This window comes from Diceros bicornis, chromosome 15 (genome assembly GCF_020826845.1).
Source record: "Diceros bicornis minor isolate mBicDic1 chromosome 15, mDicBic1.mat.cur, whole genome shotgun sequence".
NCBI classification, from domain to species: Eukaryota; Metazoa; Chordata; class Mammalia; order Perissodactyla; family Rhinocerotidae; genus Diceros; species Diceros bicornis.
In genome coordinates, this window is record NC_080754.1 from 31,799,137 (window position 1) to 31,823,638 (window position 24,502).

At 40.1% G+C, this 24,502-nt stretch overlaps 1 protein-coding gene across 1 annotated transcript; it reads right to left on the reverse strand.

Annotated features, from left to right (window-relative positions):
* Positions 1-1,365: 1,365 nt before the first annotated feature.
* Positions 1,366-18,565, reverse strand: PLAAT1 (phospholipase A and acyltransferase 1). The gene is made up of 4 exons (XM_058555564.1): positions 18,500-18,565; positions 12,097-12,235; positions 8,209-8,477; positions 1,366-1,498 (listed from the first exon to the last, which is right to left on the reverse strand). Exons 2-4 carry the CDS (start codon positions 12,233-12,235, stop codon positions 1,397-1,399), a joined length of 510 nt encoding a protein of 169 aa, XP_058411547.1. The 5' UTR covers positions 18,500-18,565; the 3' UTR covers positions 1,366-1,396.
* Between the last annotated feature and the right edge of the window lie 5,937 nt (positions 18,566-24,502).

Sequence of the window (24,502 nt, forward strand, 5' to 3'; positions counted from 1 at the left end):
AATAGGTCCAAGACTTCTATGGAGTTTTCTGCTTAGTTACTTTATCTAAGTATTCCTAGTTCCTCATTGCACCCTTTTCCCCCAATATTTACTTGAACTTTTTCTTTATTTAATGCCATGCTCTTAATGATGGTACAAGAAGGATGTCGTTGGCCGGTAGTGCAGTTTGTAGGGTAATGTTACAAGGTCTGATATAATCCTAGGGTATGGAGACCTGCATCCACTTTTCCCCACCTGCTGCCAACAGGAATTTCACTGGAAAGGTATTAAAAAGTAGTTTGTTTCAGGGCCGGCCGGTTGGCGTAGCGGTTAGGTGCGTGCACTCTGCTGCGGCAGCCCAGGGTTCGCAGGTTCGGATCCTGGGCTTGTGCCGATGCACCACTTGTTAAGCCATGATGTGGTGGTGTCCCACATAAAGTAGAGGAAGATGGGCATGGATGTTAGCCCAGGGCCGGTCTTCCTTAGCGAAAAGAGGAGGATTGACAACAGATGTTAGCTCAGGGCTAATCTTCCTCACACATACACACAAAAAAAGTAGTTTGTTTCATTTAACACATGATCAATAAAATGCAAGCATAAAATCACAACACTCCTTGACTTATAGTAAAAGCCTTAAAAAGTAACATGGGATATTGTTTTCTAAATATGGCACCTTAAACCTACATTTAATGATCTCTTGCTAAGGTTAAAAAGGTCAAACCCTTGAAATACTTCAAAATCCAAAGGGACCAGTGTAGCACTGTAGAAGTAACAGCTCATTCTTGCTTGTCACACACTCCTGACAAATGAGTCGCTTCCAGGGAAATCACTGGATCTGAAACCCTGGAGCACGAAGCCCCTTCTCCTACCCCACCCCCCCATCTACACAGGAACAAGGAGATGGGTGCACACCCTCAGATGGTTTGTTAATGCAAGTTCCTCAAACTGTCTAACCAAATGCTGAATTTCCCAGTTTCTTTTCTGACCAGAAAAGGAATATGAATTTAGACGTCAACCCTAACAATTTGGGGCTCTTACCTTTTTTTTTCAAAATCCCATATAAATGGCTCGTCATCCCTCTGACAAATACAAAATAGCCATCCTCAGGGAAAAGGAAAACAATATTTATAGTAGAAGATAAACTACGATGTGATTTTGTTAAGATCCTCTGCTGGCTCACTCAAAGGGCTACGGCTTCTTGTTCAAGCTGCCACAGCAAATCTATGCTAGTAGGGGGAAAAACTTCCTTGGATCGGTGATGAGATGATATCAGTGAGCAATTTATTAAAGAGCCTGCCATCCATCATTGGAATTTGGAACAATAATGATGCATTGAAAATAAGTATTCATCCCAGGTTGGGTTTTTTCCCCCCCTCCTCACAATGTCCTTCAGTTCCAATATGTCTTCAGTAAACTGTTAATAGTAGTTCGTTCTTTGTCTTTTTGGAAACAAGCCCAGCAGTGAGAAGGCACCAGCAGCAGCTGTCACAAACCCAATGGTACTTATTGCTCGGTTGGCCTATAAGGAAACAAGAAATAAACAAAAAACACATCTTATTCTACAGGCATCTCAGTGTCCTAAGCTCAAGCTTTAGCTTGTTTCCTAAACCAAAGACTCGTTTGAGTGTACAATGGATAAATTTAAAGCTCAATGCAAAGTTAAAATTCTATACGAAGATGAGCAAAGTTATAATTTTATAATGATGACAAAGATATAAATACACATAAGTATAATTTCTCATATTTATATAGCCTTTGGTGGTTTATAAACTCATTATGCCACAATTCCTAATAATCATCATAGTACACCTGGGAGGTAGCTTTACTCTTGTTTTGCAAGATCTGAGAAGTTATAAGTGATTTACCCGAGGTCATACCACTGGGATATTTAGATATAGGTGGAGTTTTGAACTATGTGTTCCCTTCTACACAACCCCTACCCCCTAAACACACACTAGTTTGGATAGGTCTATACCAGGGTGAATATCTTGTGTGTGTGTGTGTGTGTGTGTGTGTGTGTGTGTGTGTCTGTGCCCGCACACCTGCATTTTCCCTGACTTAAGAATGTCTGTTAGCAAAATAATTTAGGGAAGTGATCTGAGCTAAATACTTGTAAGCTCTTATTTGGTAGATACAATTTCTATTCTGATAAACAAACTTCAAGAGAAGTCAATACTGATGTTAACTATCATGTCAAAAGTTAATTTCTCATGTGGACCAACCAAAATAAACCACTCTCAAGCTCAATTGTCCATAAAGGAGTTCAGACATTTATAGCTTTATGGGTATTAATCATCATCATGATGAGGGATCTAATGAATATTCATGGTTTTCATGGCACTCAACTAATATTGCCTTCCATCTGCATGGGTTTGAGTGCAATTTTATGACCCAAAGGTCACATTTTGATGCTTCAGAGCCATCAGGTATTCTGGAAACAACCATTGTTCTCTGGGATTTAAGAATCAGGCTTTCAAATAAAGCAAAACATTTTTCCCAAATGACTCTGGGGACTAGCCCAAATGCTGGAAAGCCTAACCCAGCTCACATCTGAGCACGCCCTCTGTCTAACCCACAGGCCTCCACCACTGAGCCTGCCACCCCTATGTTACTGCCACACAACGCTACCTCCCTAACTGCAGCTTCCCTGTTGGGAATAAACAGCAAAGGCCATGGCCAGGAAAGAAGCACAATGACAGGAGTGTCCCTTCCATTACACCATCCTGTGGTCTACAAGGACAAGGCCTGTAATTGTAACTCCCTGCCCTGCCACCATCCCCAGCTGCCAGGGAGAATGGCAATGAACTGATGAATCCTATTTTAGTTTACAATTCTAATTTTGTTTGCTTGGTTTTTTATTTTATTTATAATTTTTAATTAGTCACTACCTAAGTTATTTTCCAGGAGAGAGTCAGAATTCACTGCAGCACAGAGTTCCCCACACAGCCCAGGGGGAGGAAAGAGGGGTGGGAGATACCAGATACAGGACAAAATTCCAAAGAGGGGCAGAGTCAATAATCAGACAGGGATCAAGGAATATCAATCAAGCTCAACCCGCTTAGAATGGTTAGAGGCAGATGCTGAGATCCTAAGAAAGTCTGAAACAGGGAAATGTGCCAGGCAACAAAAAAATAGGAAGGTGCAATTGGTGTCTTTAAACAGAGGTGTCAAATGGCAGCAGGGTATAGCCCTGGGAAACTGGAAGGATTCCGTGGGTAGGGTGGCCCAGCTAGATGCAGACCCAACTCCCTCAGTATCCTTCAGCCACTAGAAACACAAGATGTGAGAGAAATCCCATAAATCTAAGAGGCCTAGGGAGGGGACAGGCAACTTGACCCTAAACCAAAATCCCCTGAGATCGCACAGGCCAGATGCAATTATAATAAAGCCACATCCAGCATGCAGTTTTCCAAATCCCGAACACGTATTTATTTCAAGCTGCATCCTAAATGGCAAAATCCCATGTAATGTGGACAATCCCTTAGAGTTATGTATAATGGGATCTGACCTGCAAGATTATAACATCCCAGGGTGTTCTTGGTGAACCAGCATGAACAAGAGCTTTTGCTTCACGGCTTACTTAGGATTATAGGATCACCAAATCCGACTCTGCACACTTCATCCTTTACGGGGTTTCCTGTCTGTGGGCCATAATAACGGCCTCACTCTGAGGATCTATACGCCCAGTGAAACTGTTAGCTGAATCTGGAGCAGCTCTGTCCAGATATCAGTGTAGCTGGGTCACAGGTGACTGCAGGGTTTATCCAAATGCCTCTCCCCACGAGACTCTAAGGCTGCAGCGCCACGCGCTCAAGCACAGGCAGGGCGGGCTGTGCATCAGCTGCTCCGCGCCTGTTCCAGGGCGCTGCCGCCTTCCACAAAGACAGACACATTTTAACAACTTGTTTAGACTAGCACAGTGAGAAATGTTGATTTTTGAAATTTTTAAACATACAGAAAAGAGAAGCCACGGACTGGGAGAAAACATTTGCAAGAGACAAATCTGATAAAGGACTATTACCCAAAATATGCAAAGAACTCTTAAAATTCAACAATAAGAAAATGAGCAAGCAACCCAATTAAAAAGTGGGCAAAAGATCTCAGGAGACACATCACCAAATATGATACGCAGATGGCAAATAAGCATGTGAAAACACGCCCAATATCATATGTTTATAAGGAATCGCAAATTAAAACAACGAGATGCCACTATGTACTTATTAGAATGGCTAAATTCCAAAACGCTGACAACATCAAATGCTGAAGAGGATGTGAAGCAACAGGAACTCTCATTCACTGTTCGTGAGAATGCAAAATGGTACAGCCACTTTGGAAGACAGTTTGGCAGTTTCTTACAAAACTAAACATACTCTTACCATACAATCCAGCAATCACGCTCCTTGGTATTTACCCAAAGGAGTCGAAAACTTACATCCACACAAAAACCTGCACACAAATGTTTCTAGCAGCTTTATTCATAATTACCAAAATTTGGAAGCAAACAAGATGTCCTTCAGTAAGTGAATGTACATCCAGACAATGGAATAGTAGTCAGTGATAAAAAGAAATGAGCTATCAAGCTATGAAAAGACTTGGAGAAATTTTAAATGCATATTGCTTAGTATAATTTCAACTATATGACATTCCGGAAAAGGCAAAACTATGGAGACAGTAAAAAAGATCAGTGGTTGCTAGAAGTTTAGGAGGAAGGAGGGCTGAATAGGCAAAGCATAAAGGACTTTTGGGCCAGGGAAACTATTCTGTATTATACTATGATGATAAATACATGCCATTATACCTTTGTCAAAACCTATTCGAATGTACAACACAAAGAGTGAACCCTAATGTTAACTATTTCAGGGGAGGAAAAATTTTTCCTTTACCCATCTTAGATTCTCAGCCGAGGCTCTGTAATAAAAGACAGATTAACAAGAGAAAAACAAACAGAAGTTTATTAAAATGTACATCTCACATATACATTGGAGAAACTCAAGGAAGAGTAACTCAGAGGTGGCTTAGTATTCAGGCTTATATAGCATCTTCAACAAAGAACAATTAATTTGTAGAGAAATGACAGGACAATGGAAAGTGGTTTTAGACTTCCAAGGGTGGAAATTGTGGGAAGGTAAACATACAGGAAACTAAGGGTAGACAGAGGCTGGTAAGTAAAATTAGATTCCTCTGGTGCCCTCTCCAGGCTGATAAGTGTCTTACCTTAACCCCAGGTTGTCCCCAATGATTAACTTTTGTCCTTCCTGGTACAGAGCGGAGGAGAGACACCTTTGAAAATCAATGTCCTCTTTTAAGCTAATAGGGGGAGGGCAGGAAGCTTTTCTTACATCTGCTTCTTCTCAGTTGCCTTCAGCTCAAAATAACCCTTACGCCAAGGTGACATATTTTGAGGTGGTATATTCTGGTTTCCTTCACTATTGACTTTGGTTGATAATGATGTGTCAATGTTGGTTCATCTTTTGTAACAAACATACCACACTGGTGTGGGATGTTGATGGCTATGTACGTGTGTGTGGTTGGGGGGAGCGGGGTGGGGTACGTGGGAACTCTATACTTTTAGCTCAGTTCTGCTGTAAACCTAAAACAGCTCTAAAAAAATAAAGTCTATTCATTTTTTAAGAAAGTTTTTTTTTAATAGAACAATGAAGAAAAAGAAAGATAGGGTCACAATCCTTCCATCTTTCTCTTTTACGCATTTACAGGTTTTTAAATTGGAGGAAGTACATAGCCCTTCCCAAGAAAACTGCTCTAAGCTCAGGACCCCTAAACCTTAAGGGGACCCAAAAAACTCATCTAATACTGGCTGTTATTAGTATTAATACTACTGATTATTGATAATAATAAAAATAATCCAAGTGTTGTAGTTTCTGTTAGATCAACAGAGATTTTATTAAAGAGTGCCAACAAAGATCCATAAAAATCCTAAAACGTAGCAATTAAAAATGATATCCATCTAAGGCACGCCATTTAGGGGGATGGATAATATGTAATACATTACGCTAAGAGACTTCAAATACCTCCTATAATCTTCAAAACAATGAAGTTTATAGATTAGGAAACTGATAAACAATGTGCCCAAGGTCAGACAGCTCATCAGTGGTGAAGACGGGGTTCTAACTCAGGTCAGCAGAATTTCAAAGCTCAGGTGACTTCTTAAGGCTGTGCACCATCGTCATCGGAACCTTCTAGAGAACAGTTCTACTAGTTGTCGAAGAATAATTAATTTTTCACGGGTTTTGATTCTGGGTAGGAAAGGTGAGAAGATGATGGATTGCAAGTGAGAGTCACAGCAAGGAGACGGTTCTAATTCCTTTTTATTTAGCCACATTTAAAAAAAATTGCTGATTGAGTGCAGTGGACAACTTTATCATTAACAAAGGAGAGGGACGGAATTTATTTCCTAGTTATATCACTAGTTTTCAATGCAAAGGTGAGCAGGAATTTGTACGTATATCCCCTGTGTTCTGGCTCAGAAGCAATTTATTGTTACATGTGAATAGAACATTCATTATGTTAATATATCTGCTAATAATAAATTTCCAAGGAAATTATTTCCAAATGAAAACAAATGTTTCCTTTCATTATGTTCTGTCTCTCACTTTCCCAAGCTTTCGTGAGAAGAATTGTAACCTCATTCCTCAGAACAGACGATTATATAACTGATCCACCATTTCAAGATACTGGGAGGCTTTATATATTCATTCTCTTATATCACTTTAGTAAATCTTTAGGTTAAAACATCAGTGATGGAATTGGATTGGCGGGACGATAGAAGAACAGCAATTGAACCAAGTGTGCTTTTAGTTAGGAATCTGCCATACTATAAAATAGTGGTAGTAAATGACAAGAATGCAAGCTACTTTAAAAATAACGTCAATTAATCCATTAAAAATCATCCAAAAGCTCAGTAAATCAAAGGATCTACTTAAAAGCCAAAAATTTCTTGACACTGGCATTTCAAGGAGATGGAAGATATTTACAAACTCACAAAGATATGTCATCAGTTGGCCTCTGTCAGCTAATGGAAAAGAATCTCAGAATTACCATCTATGTTTTTGGCAAATGAACTTCCACTCAAAAAAGTCAACATTCTCTTCAGCATATTCTTTTTAGTATATGAGGTTACTGATTTGAGATTGCTGTTTGGTGGGATAATGGGAAAAAAATGGACGGAACATAATGAAAGGGCAATAAGACTGACAAAAAGCTATGGTCTTACTTCTCCAAAGAAGATATACAGATGGCCAATAGGCACATGAAATGATGTTCAACATCACTAATCATCAGGGAAATGCAAATCAAAACAACACTAAGATATCACCTCATGCCCGTTAGAATGGCTATAATCACCAAGACAAAAAACAACAAATGTTGGAGAGGATATGGAGAAACGGGAACCCTCATACACAGCTGGTGGGAATGCAAACTGGTGCAGCCTCTAGGGAAAACAGTATGGAGATTCCTCAAAGAATTGAAAACAGAAATACCCTATGATCCAGCTATCCCACTACTGGGAATCTATCCAACGAACCTGAAATCAACAATCCAAAGAGGCTTATGCACCCCTGTGTTCATTGCAGCATTATTCACTATAGCCAAGAAGTGGAAGCAACCTAAGTGTCCCTCGACTGATGACTGGATCAAGAAGACGTGGTATATATATACAATGGAATACTACTCACTCATAAAAAAAGACAAAATTGTCCCATTTGCAACCACATGGATGGGCCTGGAGGGTATTATGTTAAGTGAAATAAGCCAGAAAGAGAAAGACAAACACTGTATATCTCACTCACATGTGGACTATAAATTAACACATGGACACAGAAAACTGTATTGTGGTTACCAGGGGCAATGGGTATAGCGGGTGGGCACAAGGGGTGAAGGAAGACATATATATGGTGATGGACAAACAAAAATGTACAACCCAAAATTTCGCAGTTATAAACTATTAAAACATCAATTAATAAAAAAAATAAGCTACAGTCTTGAGTCTGCTTCAAGCTCCTTCTAGCCCCAAATTCATGATATCCATGTTCTAGTCTCAGTTTGGTCATTAATTTACTGCATGACCTTGGACAACTCAATTCCTTCTTTGTCCTTCAGTGTTCTCATATTGTTCTTTTCATTTTGCTGGAGGCCTGGGAACCTTACAATAGTCAGTAGTTATTATTTTCCCAATGTAAGAAACTTACATATCTCCTAAAGAAAACTCACCTGCTCTGAAAGTCCTTCTCCATAGCGAAGCAAAGTCACAAAATGCTCACAGTTGTTGACAAATATGTCATACTCCACCTCCTGTCCAATAATAAACTCTGACCGTTGTATGACTTCTTCCACGGGGAGAGGTGGGTATATTTCATCGTATTTATTGTTTATTCTATATGTATCATTTCCCACAACATCCTTCAACAGCTGCATCTTCACCAGGGCCTTTCTGCTGAATACAGACTTGGCGCTTGTAAATGCTGCAGGAACGCAGTCCTCTATAAGGAAAATTCTGGTTAACAAGATATAGTGACCCAGCCCAGGGAATTCTAATGCCATCTAAAGACTTTGGAAGTGCTGGATGACTAAACCCAGCTCTGTTCCTAACTTATTATCACACCAGCAACCACTTAATCCTACCAGCCTCAAGTACTCATTCTGTAATGTATCAATAACACTTACTCAATACTGTATGAGTGAGAATATAAGAAAAATTTTTGAAAATTTATGTCTCCCCATAGAACAAATTGGGTGAGAAAACTCTACCCATTCTTGAGGAATAAGTTCTCTATCAATCGGTATGATTATTAGAGATCTTGGTATATGTTTCTAACATACTATAGATAAGACCATTGTCTACTTTTTCTAGAAAATAGGCTCTTTTTCAGCATCTGAACCCTTCCAAGCTAATATCATTGGGCTGTAGCAGTAGTGCATTATGATAGGTAGGCTCGTCCTAGCACCTAAATTGCACTCCTTACCCCTACCTCCACTTTTTACATTTATCCTTTCAACCAGGTTCAATTTGGGTCCAATTTGAAACCTTCACGGTACCCCAGTGTTCTGAGGGGTCAGCTAGGGTTAGGCTGGTGTCCTGCTTTTGTCTTGCCAGTTCCTTTGGCTAAGGAACTAAGTCCTGAACCTGAACCTAATATAGTGGACACTGTCTGCTAGATGTGGCCCCATGCTGTACCCTACCCACCTGTTACAATGCCCCAAGCCCCACCACTCCACCTTAGCTGCCTCTATCCATAAGCATTTGCCTAGACTGCCAGAAACCTTTGTTTCTGGCCTACCACTGTCAGTATCTGAGGCTGGACTGATGATTCCTTAGGGTTCAGTCTAACACCAGGATCCGGGTCCTTCTCCATCTGCATAAGACTGCTACGGTTGGCCATTGTTCAAGTAAATCATGAGAGGAAGGGTCTCTATATAACCAGTGTTTAGACACTTTCCCCTTTAGTAATAACTAAAAGCAAACTTTTTTTTCCACTCCTTTTCTTTTCTATCTCCCAAGCTTCTTTTCACTGCAGCAGCATTTCCAGTTAACACACTGAAAGTTCTTACACGTTACAAGTTCTAAGAGCACATATATCCTAGTTAGAACTACTAAACTTTTTTTGGGCTAGTCTGATGAAATCAATCTACAGATGAGGAAACTGAAGCTCGGAGAGGTGAATTGGCTTCTAAATTATCACAGAAGTAGTTAAGCACGGAAACAGGAATTGAGTTTCTGTCCACAGGATCAAAGCTCAGTGCTTTAACCACATTCCTATGGAGCTTAAGACATGAAAATAAGGAAACAGCACCAAAACTTAATCTTGTTTTCCAGATGTGAAAACTGCAGTGATAATGTAGAGAATTGCTTAGCGTTAATCACTAGATTCTGCAGAAACTAATGGCTCAGTATCATAGATGTCATTTTATTTGCTATTTCCATTTCCAATATTCTAGAACAAGAGGCAAATATCTCAAAATGCTGACAAAACCACTTCATTAAAAATTCTCAGAAGTTCCCAAGAAAGTAAGACTTAGGCCTATAAACACCTCTCTTTAGAGCTATCTCGAGGAAAAAATAACTGGCTATTTATTATTTGCATACATTTTTTCCTAATAAATAAACTGATTTGTGCTTATTTCTAAATATTTAGAAAATACTGAAAAATACAGCATAAACATGTAAATATAAATCACCTATTATCCCACCACCTAGAAATAACTACTACTATTATTTTGATGTACTTCTATTATGTCTTTTATTAACACGTGTATAGATGCATGTATGTGTGGGCATTCATTTATGTATGTATTATTTCTTTGCAAAGTGGGTATCATATTGCATATTGAATTTCTATAAACAAATATTTATATTTATTTTCAAATAAATATTATTTCAAGATCATCTCTCATGTAATTGCACATGTCCAGAAATATGATTTTTAATGGCTGTTGTTGTGGCTTTTGGTTTTGTCTATCTCTCTCTCCATCCCACCATTGCCTCTTTCTTTCTGGCAAATACTCTGTCTAGGCCGATCATAGTATCCCATTCTCCTCAGCACAGAGATGGTCCAGTGGTGGGCATGGGGCCCCCATTGGACCAATTAATATTGTTCTCCATGATTTTTCTAACTGCAACAGGCACGGATTAGCTCTCTCTTTTGTTAGGTCACAAGACTCTAAGAGTGAGAGCCTAAAGACACTGATGGTCATCAGTTTAGCTTCTCAGAGAGACATAGCCCGAGAGAATGAAGACACAGAGAGAAAAAAAAGCAGATGTGAGACAGAGAGTCTTGATAGTGTTCAAACCCCTAGATCCAAGCATCCCTGAGGACAGCACCATCTCTACCCTTTCTGCATTTTCCCTCAGTAAGGCAATGAATTTGCCTTTTTACTTCTGCTAATCTGAGTTTGATTTCTGTTACCTGCAAGTAAAGAATTCTGTCAAACACAGATACCTACTATTTTGTGGCTAAATCATAATTCATTTAACTATTCCCCTATTGCACATTAAGCCATTGTCTATTTTTTAAACTATTATAAATGAGATAGAAGTGATACTCTTATACAGAAATGTTAGTCTATATCTCTATAAATATTTCCAAAGAAGAGACTCACAGAAGTATAGTTACAGGGTCAGAGTATATGAATTCCTTAAGACTCCTAACATGTATGTGATTGTTAAATTGTTTTCGTGAATGATTTTATCAACTTATATTTCTATCAACAATATACTTATGTTGATTTCATTATATCCTTATCAACACTGATTGTTATCATTTTTTAATCTTCACTAATGTGACAGGCATAAAATCTGTCATTTTATTTTACAATTCCTAGATGACTCAAGAGTTGAAACTTGGAAAGATGAGTATTGGCTCTTGCTTTTCTTCTTCTACAAACTGTTCACAATTTTTTACCCATTTGTTTGTTGGGATCTGGGTGTTTGCTGTCCCCTTGGCCTGAGAAAACTCTTTCCCCAAATATCATCTGCCTGGTTTCCTCACCTCTTTCAAGTTGTTCCTCAAATGTTACTTTCTTATGAGATTTTCCTCACCACCTCATTTAAAATTGCAGCACCCCCAAATCCTCAGCAAACAGCAAATCCTCATCCAAACTGCTTCTCCAGTTTATGTTTTCCATATCACTTATCTCTATTCTAACATTGCTTTCTACATTTTGTCCATGATCTCCCTCTCTCCACTAGCATGTAAGCTCTACCATGCAGGGAGAGGTTTATGTATCCCCAGCAACTAGAATAGCATTTGGCACATACTGGGTAATCAATAAATAGATATTCAATGACATGAAATAACTGTGTGATATATAAAGACATTGAATCTTGTCATGTTTGTGGCGAATATTTTCCCCAGTTGATTTACTTTTTAATTGTGATTTTTTTTTTAATCCAGAGGTTTTAAATTTTAGTGTTAATTGATCTTTATGATTTCTTCAATGCCACTTTGGTCTTAGAATGTCTTTCCTAAACCTATATCAGCTAGATTTATCTATTTTCTACGTTTTATTTCTATTTTGTTTTGTTTTATGATTTTGTTGATGATTCCATCTTATATCAAGAAAACTAAAAAGCTCCCAAGAACCAGTGGAAACAAACTTTACCTAGAGGTGCTATGTTGATAACGTAACCATCACCCAAGTACAGCGCCCAGTGCTGATAGCCAGGACGAAACACTTCAATCAAGTCCCCTGGCTGGGGGTTACCAGGGTAGGTCAAGCTAAGGCAATCGTTAAACGCCATCTGCAATGACAGACACACAGAAGATCTAGCTGATACAATTTGCCAAGAGAAAATCAGTTTAAGACTTCAATAGGCACGCAGGGGTACAAAATTGATTGGGCTTGCATTCCTTATTAAAGAATTAGACTCACACCACTGTCCTTTACTTTGAATGATTCCAACTCTGAATTACACGTACACAAGTGGACAAATGGAGAAAGAACTGGTCTGCTGTTGTTTAATTTTCTACAACAATGCTTCTCATCCTGATCAACTCCAGTGCTCCTTAATTATAATAAGCATTTTATAATTCTCTCTAAATCCAGAAATTCATGGGTAATATAATTTACCTATACATAAAATTTCAAAACTATTAATATAATGCCCTATTTTGAATAAAAAAGGAAGTAAATTTATAGTAATATCTGTTTTACTATGTAAATGCTCAGTCCACAACTACAGAAAAAGATATAATAAAGTGTCTACATGCTTGCATTTACTTAGCATGAAAAAGTCAGGATCTAGAAGCAGAAGATGAGAAGTCTTTCAGCCTCTCATATAGCAGCATAGTAAAATCAAAGAGCAGAGACATGGCTGGGCACCAATATTCTGTACAAAAAATACTTTGTATTTCAAAACTTACTCTGTCATTTAATTTAAGCAGAGATAAAGTCCAGGCTTGGATGAGTGTCCAGCAAGATATCAGGCATACTACAGGATACAAGACATTTCTTCCTTATGCCAAACTGTGCTGTGCGTGTCTGAGCACTCTGGCCTCCACCCACAAAATATCAGTAAATGTCCTTTGTCATTGTGACAACCACACACACCCCCACAGATTTCCACCACTCTGCTACTGCCCACTTACTGTCGATTCCTCACTTATTGATTTCAGAAACAATGCAAGGTGGTCATCATAGAAGTGGGATAACTTGGAAGGCTGAGGAGTTCATCATAATGATAAATATGTCCAAAAATTCTAAGTTTGGTGAGTTATTTTTTCCTTTTAAATCAATAGTTTTTAGAAAGAACATGTAAGTCTCTGACAGTTGATTTTTATGGAAGGTTACATTTTCCGTGTATGGCATAGAATCAGAATGACTCAGCAAGAGGAAGTTATGTACATTCATTGATAATCAAAAGGGGATTTAATGCTATATCCACGTTGAATCTCTAATTGACAACAGAGTGTTCCTCATCATCTCTCACTCTAATATAGCTATGTACATTCATTTACAAAATAAATCTAAGTGCCAGAAAGGGGAAGTTCCAAATCATCTAAATTATAATTATAATAGCATAGGATAAGGACTTGGGAATACAGACTACCATTTTCCTGGCACTTGAAAAGTCTTTTTTACAACAACTAATATTGGGAGGGTGTTTTCCCAAGTATGAGTATGCCATCTGTTGAAAACTTCAATCATCACACTGTCACAGAAATGTGGCCAAATGTAAGCTATCCATCTGTTGAAAAATAACTATAAAAACAACTTTATGGAAACATTAAGTCTAACCACCCTCTCAAATATGTTCGAATCTTATTAATATAGCAGTTCACAATTTGGCCACGTGGGTACTAAAAGGAAAAATAGACAATATACAATGATATAAACAAACACATTTTCCATGAATAGCAATCAGCAAGCACACACAGCTGCCTACCAGAATTCAGAGACCTAGCCAAGCTTAGAATAATAACCATCATTTGAACAGTGACCACTTTGTCATCTAACATTTTTTTTCCAAATGCACTATCTCAATTAACCCAGTTTAATTTTTTAAAAACCTACAACTATTTGAGTTTACTATGTTATCATCTCATTTTAGATAAAAAGGTATAGTAGCAAATGCGAACTTCTTGAAAATATTCACCAAAGTCCTTATAAAATATAGAGGGGAAAAGAACTAGACTAGGTGTTAAAGATGTGAGCTTTTGCCTCAGGTCTTCCACTTGTTACCTGCTAGTTCTGTCTCTTTGGGCAAGTCATTCAAACTGTCTGAGTCTCAGTTTCCTCATTTTGAGGGCAGGCGTAAGAATATAGGGCTGACTTGTTTTTCTCAAAAAGTTGTTGCAAGATATCTTTTATGAACTGACTGAAAGCTGTTACAAGTGCTTTGTGAACTGCCAAAAGCCACCCAGGTGAATTGTAAGAGAGAAGTGGCTGTTTGTAAAGGCTGAGATATCAGTTTATGGCTTATATGTGATTTTAGTTCCTAATCCTCTCTTTCAGCCATGACAATTCTGAGGAATGAATGATTCCACTGCAAGATTGTAATATATTTAGCACATTTTCAATTCTGACATATAGTTCATTAACTGCTTTATGGAGTGTAAGCTAACTGATTTCATGAAGCCTATCATATTTGGAAAGAAAGATGACAGGATAACAAGGGGAACATTTCCTATGAGTAACCTCTCAAGAAACAAAGAGAGGAGACTGAAGGCTAATACGTAAGAGGAACAGTGAGTTCTGACACTAAACACTCAGAATCACAGCAATTTACTGAAGACAGGTACTTCAGATGTTATCTAATCCACTGCTCTCCAAACTTGTTTTTATCAGCGGGGCCCTGTATCAAACCAAGTATCAGATGGACCCACAAAAATACAAAACACAAAAAGCAGCCTCACCCTGGATGAAGTCAGGGAGGGGCGGGAGAGCCCCTTTTGCTCCTCATTGCTGCTGCTACTGAGGCTCCCTGGGACCCCAGAACATCTAGGAATGGAGCCTGGAAATCTGAATAACACCCACGTAGTCCCAGTACAACCCCCTCACTCTCAAGAGAGAGCAAACAGAACCAGGCAGGTAGTTTGACTTGCCCAAGGTCATATGCTAATCTAAGTATTTTCAACAAGTGTTGTTGGAGCAATTGGACATTCATTGCCACAAAAAGAACCTCAACCTAACTCTCACACTTTATACCAAAAATAATTCAAAATGGATCATGAACGTAAATGTAAAATGTAAAACTATAAAACATAGGGGAAAAAAACATGGATGAGAAAATCCTCAGACTCTAGGGTAGGCAAAGAGTTCTTAGACTTGATACTAAAAATACTATCCATAAAAGGAAAACCTGACAAATTGATGCCCTAAAAATTAAAAGCTTTTGCACTACAAAAATATCCTGTTAAAAGGACAAAAAGACAATCTACAGAGCAGGAGAAAACATTTGTAAAACACATATCTGAGAAATGACTAGTATTAAGAACATATAAAGACTTCTCAAAACTCCACAGTAAAAAAGCAAAGGATATAATTAGAACATGTGCAACAGACATGAAGACATATTTCATCAAAGAAGAGACACAGATGTCAAGTGAGCCATGTCAAACATCATTAGCCATTTAGGAAATGCAGATTAAAACCATGATGAGACAGCACTACACACCTACCACTACATCTAAAATAAAAAATACCAACAGAAGACATTGGCAAGGATGCAAAGTAATTGGATCACTCTTTCACTATGGGTGAGAATATAAAATGGTACTGTCACGCCAGAAGGAGTCTGTCAATTTCTCTGACAACTTAGCTTGTAACTACCATATGATCCAGCAATTGTACTCCTAACCATTTTCCCCAGAGATTGAAGACAATGAGGACTTATATTCAGCCAAAGCAATCTGGAGAAAGAAGAAGAAAGCTGGAGGTATCATGCTTCCATATTCCAAACTATACTACAAAGCTACAGTAATCGAAACAGCATGGTACTGGCACAAAAACAGACACTTAGATCAATGGAACAGAATAGAGAGCTCAGAAATAAACCCACGCTTATATGGTCAATTAATCTACAACAAAGGAAGCAATAATATACAATGGGGAAAAGACAAGTCTCTTCAATAAATGATGTTGGGAAAACTGGACAGCTACATGCAAAAGAATGAACCTGGGAGGGCCGGCCTGGTGACATAAAGGTTAAGTTCGCACGTTCCGCTTCGGCAGCCTGAGGTTAGTCAGTTCAGATCCTGGGCATTGACCTACTCACTGCTCATCAAGACATGCTGAGGCAGCATCCCACATATAAGAGCTACAACACTACAACTATGATACACAACTATGTACTGGGCTTTGGGGAGGAAAAAAAGAAAAACAGGAAGATTGGCAACAGATGTTAACACAGGGTCAATCTTCTTTAAAAAAAAGATTTAAATGGCTTTAAAAAAGAAAAGAATGAAGCTGGACCACTTTCTTACACAATATACAAAAATAAACTCAAAATTGATTAAAGACTTAAATGTGAGACTTGAAACCATAAAACTCCTAGAAGAAAACATAGGCAGTAAGCTCTTTGATATTGGTCTGAGAAATATCTTTTGGATCTGTTCCTCAGGCAAAGGAAACAAATGCAAAAATAAACAAGTGGGATTACATCAAACTAAAAAGCTTTTGCATAGCAAAGGAAACCATCAACAAAACAAAAAGGCAACCTACTGAATGGGAGAAGACATTTGCAAACCGTATGTCTGATAAGGAGTTAGTATCCAAAATATATAAAGAACTCATACAACTCAGTATCAAAAAAAAAACCAAACAATCCAATAAAAAAATGGGCAGAGGATCTGAATAGACATTTTTCCAAAGAAAACACACAGAGGGCCAACAGACACATGAAAAGATGCTCAATATCACTAACCATCAGGGAAATGCACATCAAAACCACAATGAGCTATCACTTCACACCTGTCAGAATGGTTGCTATCAAAAAGACAACAACTAACAAGTGTTGGCGAGGATGTGGAGAAAAGAGAACCTCGTGCACTATTGGTGGGAATGTAAATTGGTGCAGCCACTATAGAAAACAATATGGAGGTTCCTCAAAAAGTAGAACTACCATACTGTCCAGTAATTCCACTTCCAAGTATTTATCCAAAGAAAACGAAAACACTAATTTGAAAAGGTATATGCACCCCTATGTTCATTGCAGCATTATTTACAACAGCCAAGATATGGAAGCAATCTAAGTGTCCATTGATAGATGAATGGATAAAGAGGATGTGGTATATATATATACCATGGAATACTACTCAGCTGTAAAAAAGAATGAAATCTTGCCATTTTCAACAGGGATGGACCTAGGGGGTATTATGCTAAGTGAAATAAGTCAGACAGAGAAAGACGAATATCATATGATTTCACTTATATGTGGAATCTAAAAAACAAAACAAATGAACAAACAAAACAAAACAGAAACAAACTCATAGATACAAAGAACAAACTGATGGTTGCCAGAGAGGAGAGAGCAAGAGGATGGGCGAATAGGTGAAGGGGATTAAGAGGTATAAACTTCCAGTTATAAAATAAATGTCACAGGGATGTAATGTGTAGCATAGAAAATATAGTCAATAATATTGTAATAACTTTGTATGGTGACAGATGTTACTAGACTTATCACAGTGATCGTTTTATAATGTACATAAATGTCAAATCACTATCTTGTACACCTGAAACTAATATAATATTGTATGTCCACTATACTTTAATTAAAAAAAGTTGACTAGCATAGTCAAGAAATGGATCCTAAGAGATATAATTTTTAATTTATAAATATACATTTTAAAAATGTAAATAAAAATGTAACTTTACTAAAGGAAATTTTATTTAATAAAATAGTGCTTCTGAATTTGGAAAAAAAAAAGACTTCTATTCACACAAAAACCTGCTCATGATTGTTTGACTTAGCTTATTCACAACAGCCCACAACTGGAAACAATCCAGATGACCTTCAATGGGTGAATAATTAAACCGTGGTAGAGCCATACCATGAAACATTACTATGGAAGAGAGGAACAAACTATTGATACACGCTACAAGCTGCATGAATCTCCAGAGAACTACGCTGAGTGAAAAAAGCCAATACCAAAAAGTTACATACTTGATGATTCTATTTATATAACATTCTTGAAATGACAAAATTATACAAATAAAGAACAAATGGTGGTTCCAGGGGTTAAAGAAATGGTGAGAGGGAAGCAGGTGCCCTATAAAAGGGCAACATGCGGCATTCTAGTGGTGATGGAAGTGTTCTGCATCGTGACTGTGTCATTGTCTGTTTCCTGGTTGTGATATTGTACTGTAGTTTTGCAAGATGCTACCATTGGGGGAAGCCGGGTAAAGGGTACAAGGGATCTCTCCGTATTATTTCTTACAACTGCATGTGAATCTACAATTACCTCAGAATAAAAAATTTAATTAAAAAAAAAGAGACCAATGCTATTTTTTCTACAGACTACAGAAGAGGATCAATATGTGAAAGTTATACTGAAGCAGTTTTTACCTGTATATGAGGAAAATTTTCCTTTCACTGAAGGCGATCCAACAATGGAATGGAGCACCTTGTGCAGACAGCAGTCTCTGTCAGAGGGAATGTGTAAACACAGTCAGGGTTGATAAAAATAAGATCTCCATGGTGTGGAGGAAGTTAGGGTAAGGGGGCCTTCTAAGGTCCCTGCAACTCTAAAGTTCTCTCTCATTCTATTTCCCAAAAACTGTGTTGGTGTAATCCTCAAATCAATACCATAAAGCAGACATAATTATTTCCCCCATTTTAAAAATGAGGCACCTGACATGCACAACAGTTCAGGAACTCATCCAAAGTCACACAGCTGGAAAGGGCAGAACCCACACCTGGACTCGGATGGGTCTACCTCCACGATCAACTCCAACCATAACTGCTCCTCCCCTGCACACTCTTCTGCCTCTTTTGCTGACGTTTCTGCAGTACTTCTCACATGTTGTTAGACTGGTTAGCAACGGTGAGCTAACTATTATGATCACCATTTTAGAGATGAGGAAACTGAGACTCAGATGAGTTAAGTGTCAGACACAAAGCCACACGGGTAGTAAGTGACAGAAATAGAAATCAATTGCAGATCTGTCTTCTTACTCCAGATGCCATGTTCCTTCTTTATATCACCGATTAACATCATTAACCAAAGGAATTGCTCCTAAACAACATTTCACCTTTTTCCTCTTTTCAAATACCCGGTAGATAGAGATGCTGCAAAAGCACACAGAATATATATTTCATATAACAACACAGGAAGTTTTTAAACATTCATATGCAGAACTAGTGAGTAATGGGAAGTAGAGCCTTGCTGGGGAATTTCTGTTCTTCTCCTGCAGGGGAGATGTCAAGGTAGGGTTAGAAACATCTAGAAGGTGCCCAGATTCTGACCTTAAGCAAATGGCTATAAACTTTCTGCTTGGGCAATTTGATTTACATGTGCCACATCTACCCATTTCTTTCAGGCACACGTATGTGATATACGTTTCATAAATATGAGATAACAGAACCAATTAAAGATACGTTTCTAAAGTTTTCTAATGCAATCTATTGCGCGTCACCTTTAAGGTAAAAATACTTTATTTTAACAGTTCATCTGCACAGAATTGTTTGACTAGTTTATAACAAACAGTAGCATGAAGGTAAGTCTGTAATCTCTGTGTAAGAAATTTCCCATTTCAACTGCCAAAACAGGCTGTCCTGTTTATAGCTCCATGTTGGTCCCTGGGAATGCATCAAAAGCAATAAGTGCTCCCTCACAGAGAGGGACAGGCTGATTAACTGCTGCTCCTGTCCATGAGGTCACTTGTGTCACAGGAATACTAAGAGCACTTTTTCACAAACTACTCCCAAGAATGCTATTGGAAGTCTGAAACACCATCACAGCCCATCAATAGTCCAACAGTCTCCCAATTCAATTTGGACCCTTTCCCACTCCAGCTGCATTTTTCATCCGTAGTCCTGCTGTTCTGAGATGGCTCCACGAAGCCCTGTGCTCCCAGACTGGCTAATTCACAGACCCTCAGAGCTGCAAGAATCCTCAGGCCAAGACCCTCACTCCACAGCTGAGGGGTCCACCTCCCAGCCAGATGAACCATCCTCAGCCACTGCACTGTCATTCTCTGCCTAGACTTCCTCCAAGGCTCCCCACAACTGACTCTCCATCTTGCCTCCTCTATAATCTTGGCCTCTTTATTCATCCCTACATTCTAGGCGAACACACACCTGGAGTTTTGTTGCCAACACTGAACCTTCTACCTGTGTTGTAGGCAGGTAGTGAGTCAGACATGAGCATAATAAATTTACATTGCTGTTTTGACCCCCCTTGTGGGGGACGGATGCCACGACAGATCCTCTAGGGACTATAGAAGGGATAAAACTCCCCCTCCGGAAGTGAGAGAGGGGGCAGCAAGCCAACTGGACAGACCCTCTTCAATCCCCTCCTATACCCCTCCACCACCTATATAACCTAAAATTTACTCAAATCTCGGGGCAGCCGCTCCCCTCGAGCCTGCCCTCTCCCCTTCTTGGAGTGTACTTTCACTTCACAAATAAATCCCTTCTTGTTTTGACCTCCTCTTTGTGTGTTTGCTCACAAATTCTTTTGCGATACCAGAACAAGAACCTGGAAAAACCAGTCAGCCCACCCAGTAACACCTGAAACGCGCTGCCCAGTTCCAAATGCCCCTAAACGACGCACTCTTAAAGCTCCAGGTCAGATGCCACCTTCCCCCCCAGCTCCTCCTCCAGTCAGCCAGAAATGACCTCTCCTTCGGAGTGTCCACTGCACGTTGCATCTAACGCCCAGCACATTTCTACTCTTGCGTCAGTTACTGGTGTCTGGGGAAGGGAGGACTGGTTCTTGATTATCCCTACACCTTCAGTTTGTAGCCGAGTGCCTGGCACAAAAAAACTGCCGGGCAAATGTTTAACGAATGAAGGCAACAGGAGCCCAAGCCCTGGGAGGACAGGGTGGACCACTTTTTCCAGCACATAAATCATATGAATAGTCCTGAAGGCCAAAGTAATATCACCATCCATATTTCCAAAATCTAATATTTTATAATAATGATTACTTGTATTATTGTTCATATTCACTTCAGTGAGGACGGTAGGTTTAAAAAGCTTTGGTAAGCAGGAACAGTTTTCTAGTCCGGCTCTGCCACTTAATAGCTGTGTGACTTGGGGAAGGAGTCTCTCCCTGAAAACTCAGTTCCCCCATTTGTAAAAAGGAGGGGTATGGGTTAGATTAGATGCTCTCTCCTGGTCCTTGGAGCTCTGCCGTCCGACAGGTGGTTCACACAGGTTGTCTGGGAGCCTGGAGGTCCTCCCGCCCTATCCCCAGCACACCTCACTCTTAAGCCCGGGTCGTCTTCCCCCACCGGCGGCAGCTGCGGGGGTCCTGAGGTCGCCTTGACCTCTCCGCTGCGGCCCTCCTGCTAACGGCCGCGGCCCGAGTCCATCTGCTCCGGGGGCAGGTCAAGGCGACAGCAGCCAACTACCACTCACGGCCGCCTCCACCGCCAACGACAGCCCCGGCGCCCCGAGGCTGCCGCGCATGCCCGAGACTCCCGCGCTCGGGGCGCCGCCGCCCGGGGACCCCTCCGCCCGCCGGGACACCGCCACCCCACCCCCGCACACACGCCGCACCCCCCTCACCCGAGAAGCGCCGACACGACACCAGCCCTCCGCACGCACGGACACCCACACAAACCCAGCAGCAGCCGCGCGGCAGCTCACCAGTTACAGCCCTCCCAGCCCTTGGCACAGTCCTGCCTCCAACTTCCTGGTACCGAGCGCTGCGGTTATGCAGTTAACTCGTCTCGTTGAGCCCAGAAATGCTCGTGTACACTCATCAAGAATACACGCTGCACCCTCTAGAAGCACGCCCCCGCCTAGCTCTACACAAATTCCTTTAAGGCAGTGGAGACCTGGTCCCTGCACCCCAAGAAAGCTTCTCAGTCTTTGTCTCAGCAAAGGCGGGAGGAAGGAGTGACCTTAAAAAACCTCCCTGCTGCCAGCCACACACACACCTACACAATATGTGCTTCTGAGCCTGATCCATGGCCCAGGGCTGTGAGGATGCATATGGACCCCCGATCCCATTGGACCCATCCCTGTCATGACCCTCCACCTAAGGTCAACTTCAGAGTGGGAAGAGGCGAAAAAGGAGAAAGGGAGGGTGCGCCAGCCTCTAGACCTCCAGGTATCGGTTTCCCCCTGGGGGAAATTTACCTGGTTCCAGATGGGACCTTCATTAAAGACAAGATTCTCTCAGGCAGCCCATTCCCCTCTCCACCTCCCCTTCCCTGCCTCTAAAAATCCGTCTGACTCTAGACAGACAAGCAGAGCAAGTCCCTTATTCAGCGTGACTTGGATGCATGCGTAGTAGCAGGGCCTAACTGATTCTCTTTCAGGCCAGGTAGCCAGCAGAGGCTTCCAGGAATACAGCCATGTGAGTTTAAAAATAAAACTGGGCATGAAGAGTATCCTTTTTCTCATTGCTAAATAAGGGAGGCCAGGAACACTAAGCAGCTAAGTAAGGAAGGCCTGGCAGACTGGACGGTGAACTTTTTGGAGCACTGCACAAGACTTTCCTTCCAATGAGTCATAACCTGGATTTTTACTCTGATGCAAATAGAATCTCAGCTAAAAGGATTTTTTTCCTACTGATTCAAAGGCTGAAGGAGCTCCCTAATTTTACCTGTTTTGTCACGATAGGATAAGAACTACCCAAAGATGCGGCTGCCTGTATAAAGGTATCAGGTTCTGTTATGAAGGTTAAGGGTGACTCTGCATGGCTTGAAACCACTGGTCTGGCTCTGGCATCTTTGGAAATTGTAGATTTGCAGAAAGACCTTGAAAGCATGCGAAATGTAGATATAATTATTGGCAAAGTGGAAACTAGAACACTTGAGAGGTTGTAGCTTTGGTTTTTTATGAGTTAGTATTTTTCTTACATGTTCCTTATTTCATATCTTTTTAGAGTTATAAACTGAATCAGATATGCCTTTTAATACCCTTTTAATGTCTCAAAGAGAAAGCCCTAAATATGCATTTGCTTTATGTTCCTCAACTATTTCAATTGAGTTATCACTGGAGGAAGTGGTTCATGATTTTATGCAGGAGAGTTATTGTGAGCTTTTATAAAGCCATCCTGCTTATGAGCTAAATTTATTATGTTTGCCAGGTTAATCTGTTTTCTCTAATCGGGCACTTAATCATCCAGTCTTCTCCCTACATTATGGATTCATGAATGTGAACTGAGGAGCGTTGCTCAGTCAGGGCAAGAGGATAAATCATCTTTTCATTTTGAGGGCTATTTGTGATTAAATGCATCATAATAGAATTAAAATGAAATAAATCTTGTAATTTTACTTCTAGATCTCTGCCAGGTATAGAGAAAATGCATTCGGTTAAGAGTGAATCCAAATTCCATTCAGTCGATGCCTGAATGGAATTTGTAGGAGAAACAGAGAAAGCTTTGTAGTTCAGGAAAGCTCTGAGTTCTCCCTCCGTTTCTACAGATTGGAGAGAGAGTTAATCACTTGGTGGTGCTCTATGGATGAGCGACACAGAATTAAAATTTCCATTCAGAAGGAATGTGGAATTAGCCTCAGGCAGTAATAGCCGAAGTTTGTCTGAATCTAGAGTTGTAACTCTGGGATCTCAAGAACTGCACGTGGTACATGATGGGAGCAGATGCTAGATTACAACCAAAGTACCAGTTCTCCTGATTTTGGCTATTATATTAAGTGAAGCGCCACGTGGATGATACTCTCAGTTGCTGCCTCATTGGGTTGAAAGAGTTGAAACATATTGAAAGGACCATGATGGAGATGATTTAGGTGTGTTTGCTGTAAAATGAGTAAAGGCCACGTACCAGCAAAAGCTCTGCGAGGTAACAAGAGTTATTATTGCCTTTTAACACATGGAGACTAAAACCAGCTGGCATTGGGTGATGTTAGACAGAGTCCTCAAAACAACCCTATGTTTTTGTGCATATTTTTCTATTAGCAAAGTGCTCTTCTATGCTTTGTCTCCTTTGATCCTGACAACAAACCTGTTGGCAGCTGCTCTGAGGCCTGAGCTGTGGAGCTCCTCACTCAGGGTCTCCTGGAGTTAGGACCAAAATCAGCCCTCTTAGTCAAGAGCTCTTCCTCTACCCACACTCCTTCTTTATTAGTCAGGAAAAGTAAAGTTTAGATGAAGAAACCACAAAAACAAAAGATATGCGCAAATACAAGGAGAATGAGACCTAGTACAAAATGGTCTTTGTAAGGGTCTCGCGGCCTTAACTGAGATATTTGGCGAGATGATACAGAGGTTGTTGGCTCCATGAGCATGGTAAGTGAGAGCTGAGACAGTCATTCAAATAGTTCCAACTCTGCCCCCAGGAATCCATGCTGTTAAAGTAAAAGCTTTTTTCTTGCCTTGAATATCCAGGCAACATGTCCACTCAGCTTGGATTTTTGTCCAAATTGCTCAAGCTTC

What these genes read in the sequence shown, in the direction of transcription:
- PLAAT1 (XM_058555564.1), bottom strand. Translation starts at nt 12,235, where the DNA reads ATGGCGTTTAACGATTGCCTTAGCTTGACCTACCCTGGTAACCCCCAG. An exon ending in TATCAACATAGCACCTCTAG is followed by an intron (nt 8,478 to 12,096) that starts GTAAAGTTTGTT and finishes TTTTCCTTATAG; the next exon opens with AGGACTGCGTTCCTGCAGCA. An exon ending in GAGAAGGACTTTCAGAGCAG is followed by an intron (nt 1,499 to 8,208) that starts GTGAGTTTTCTT and finishes GTTTCCTTATAG; the next exon opens with GCCAACCGAGCAATAAGTAC.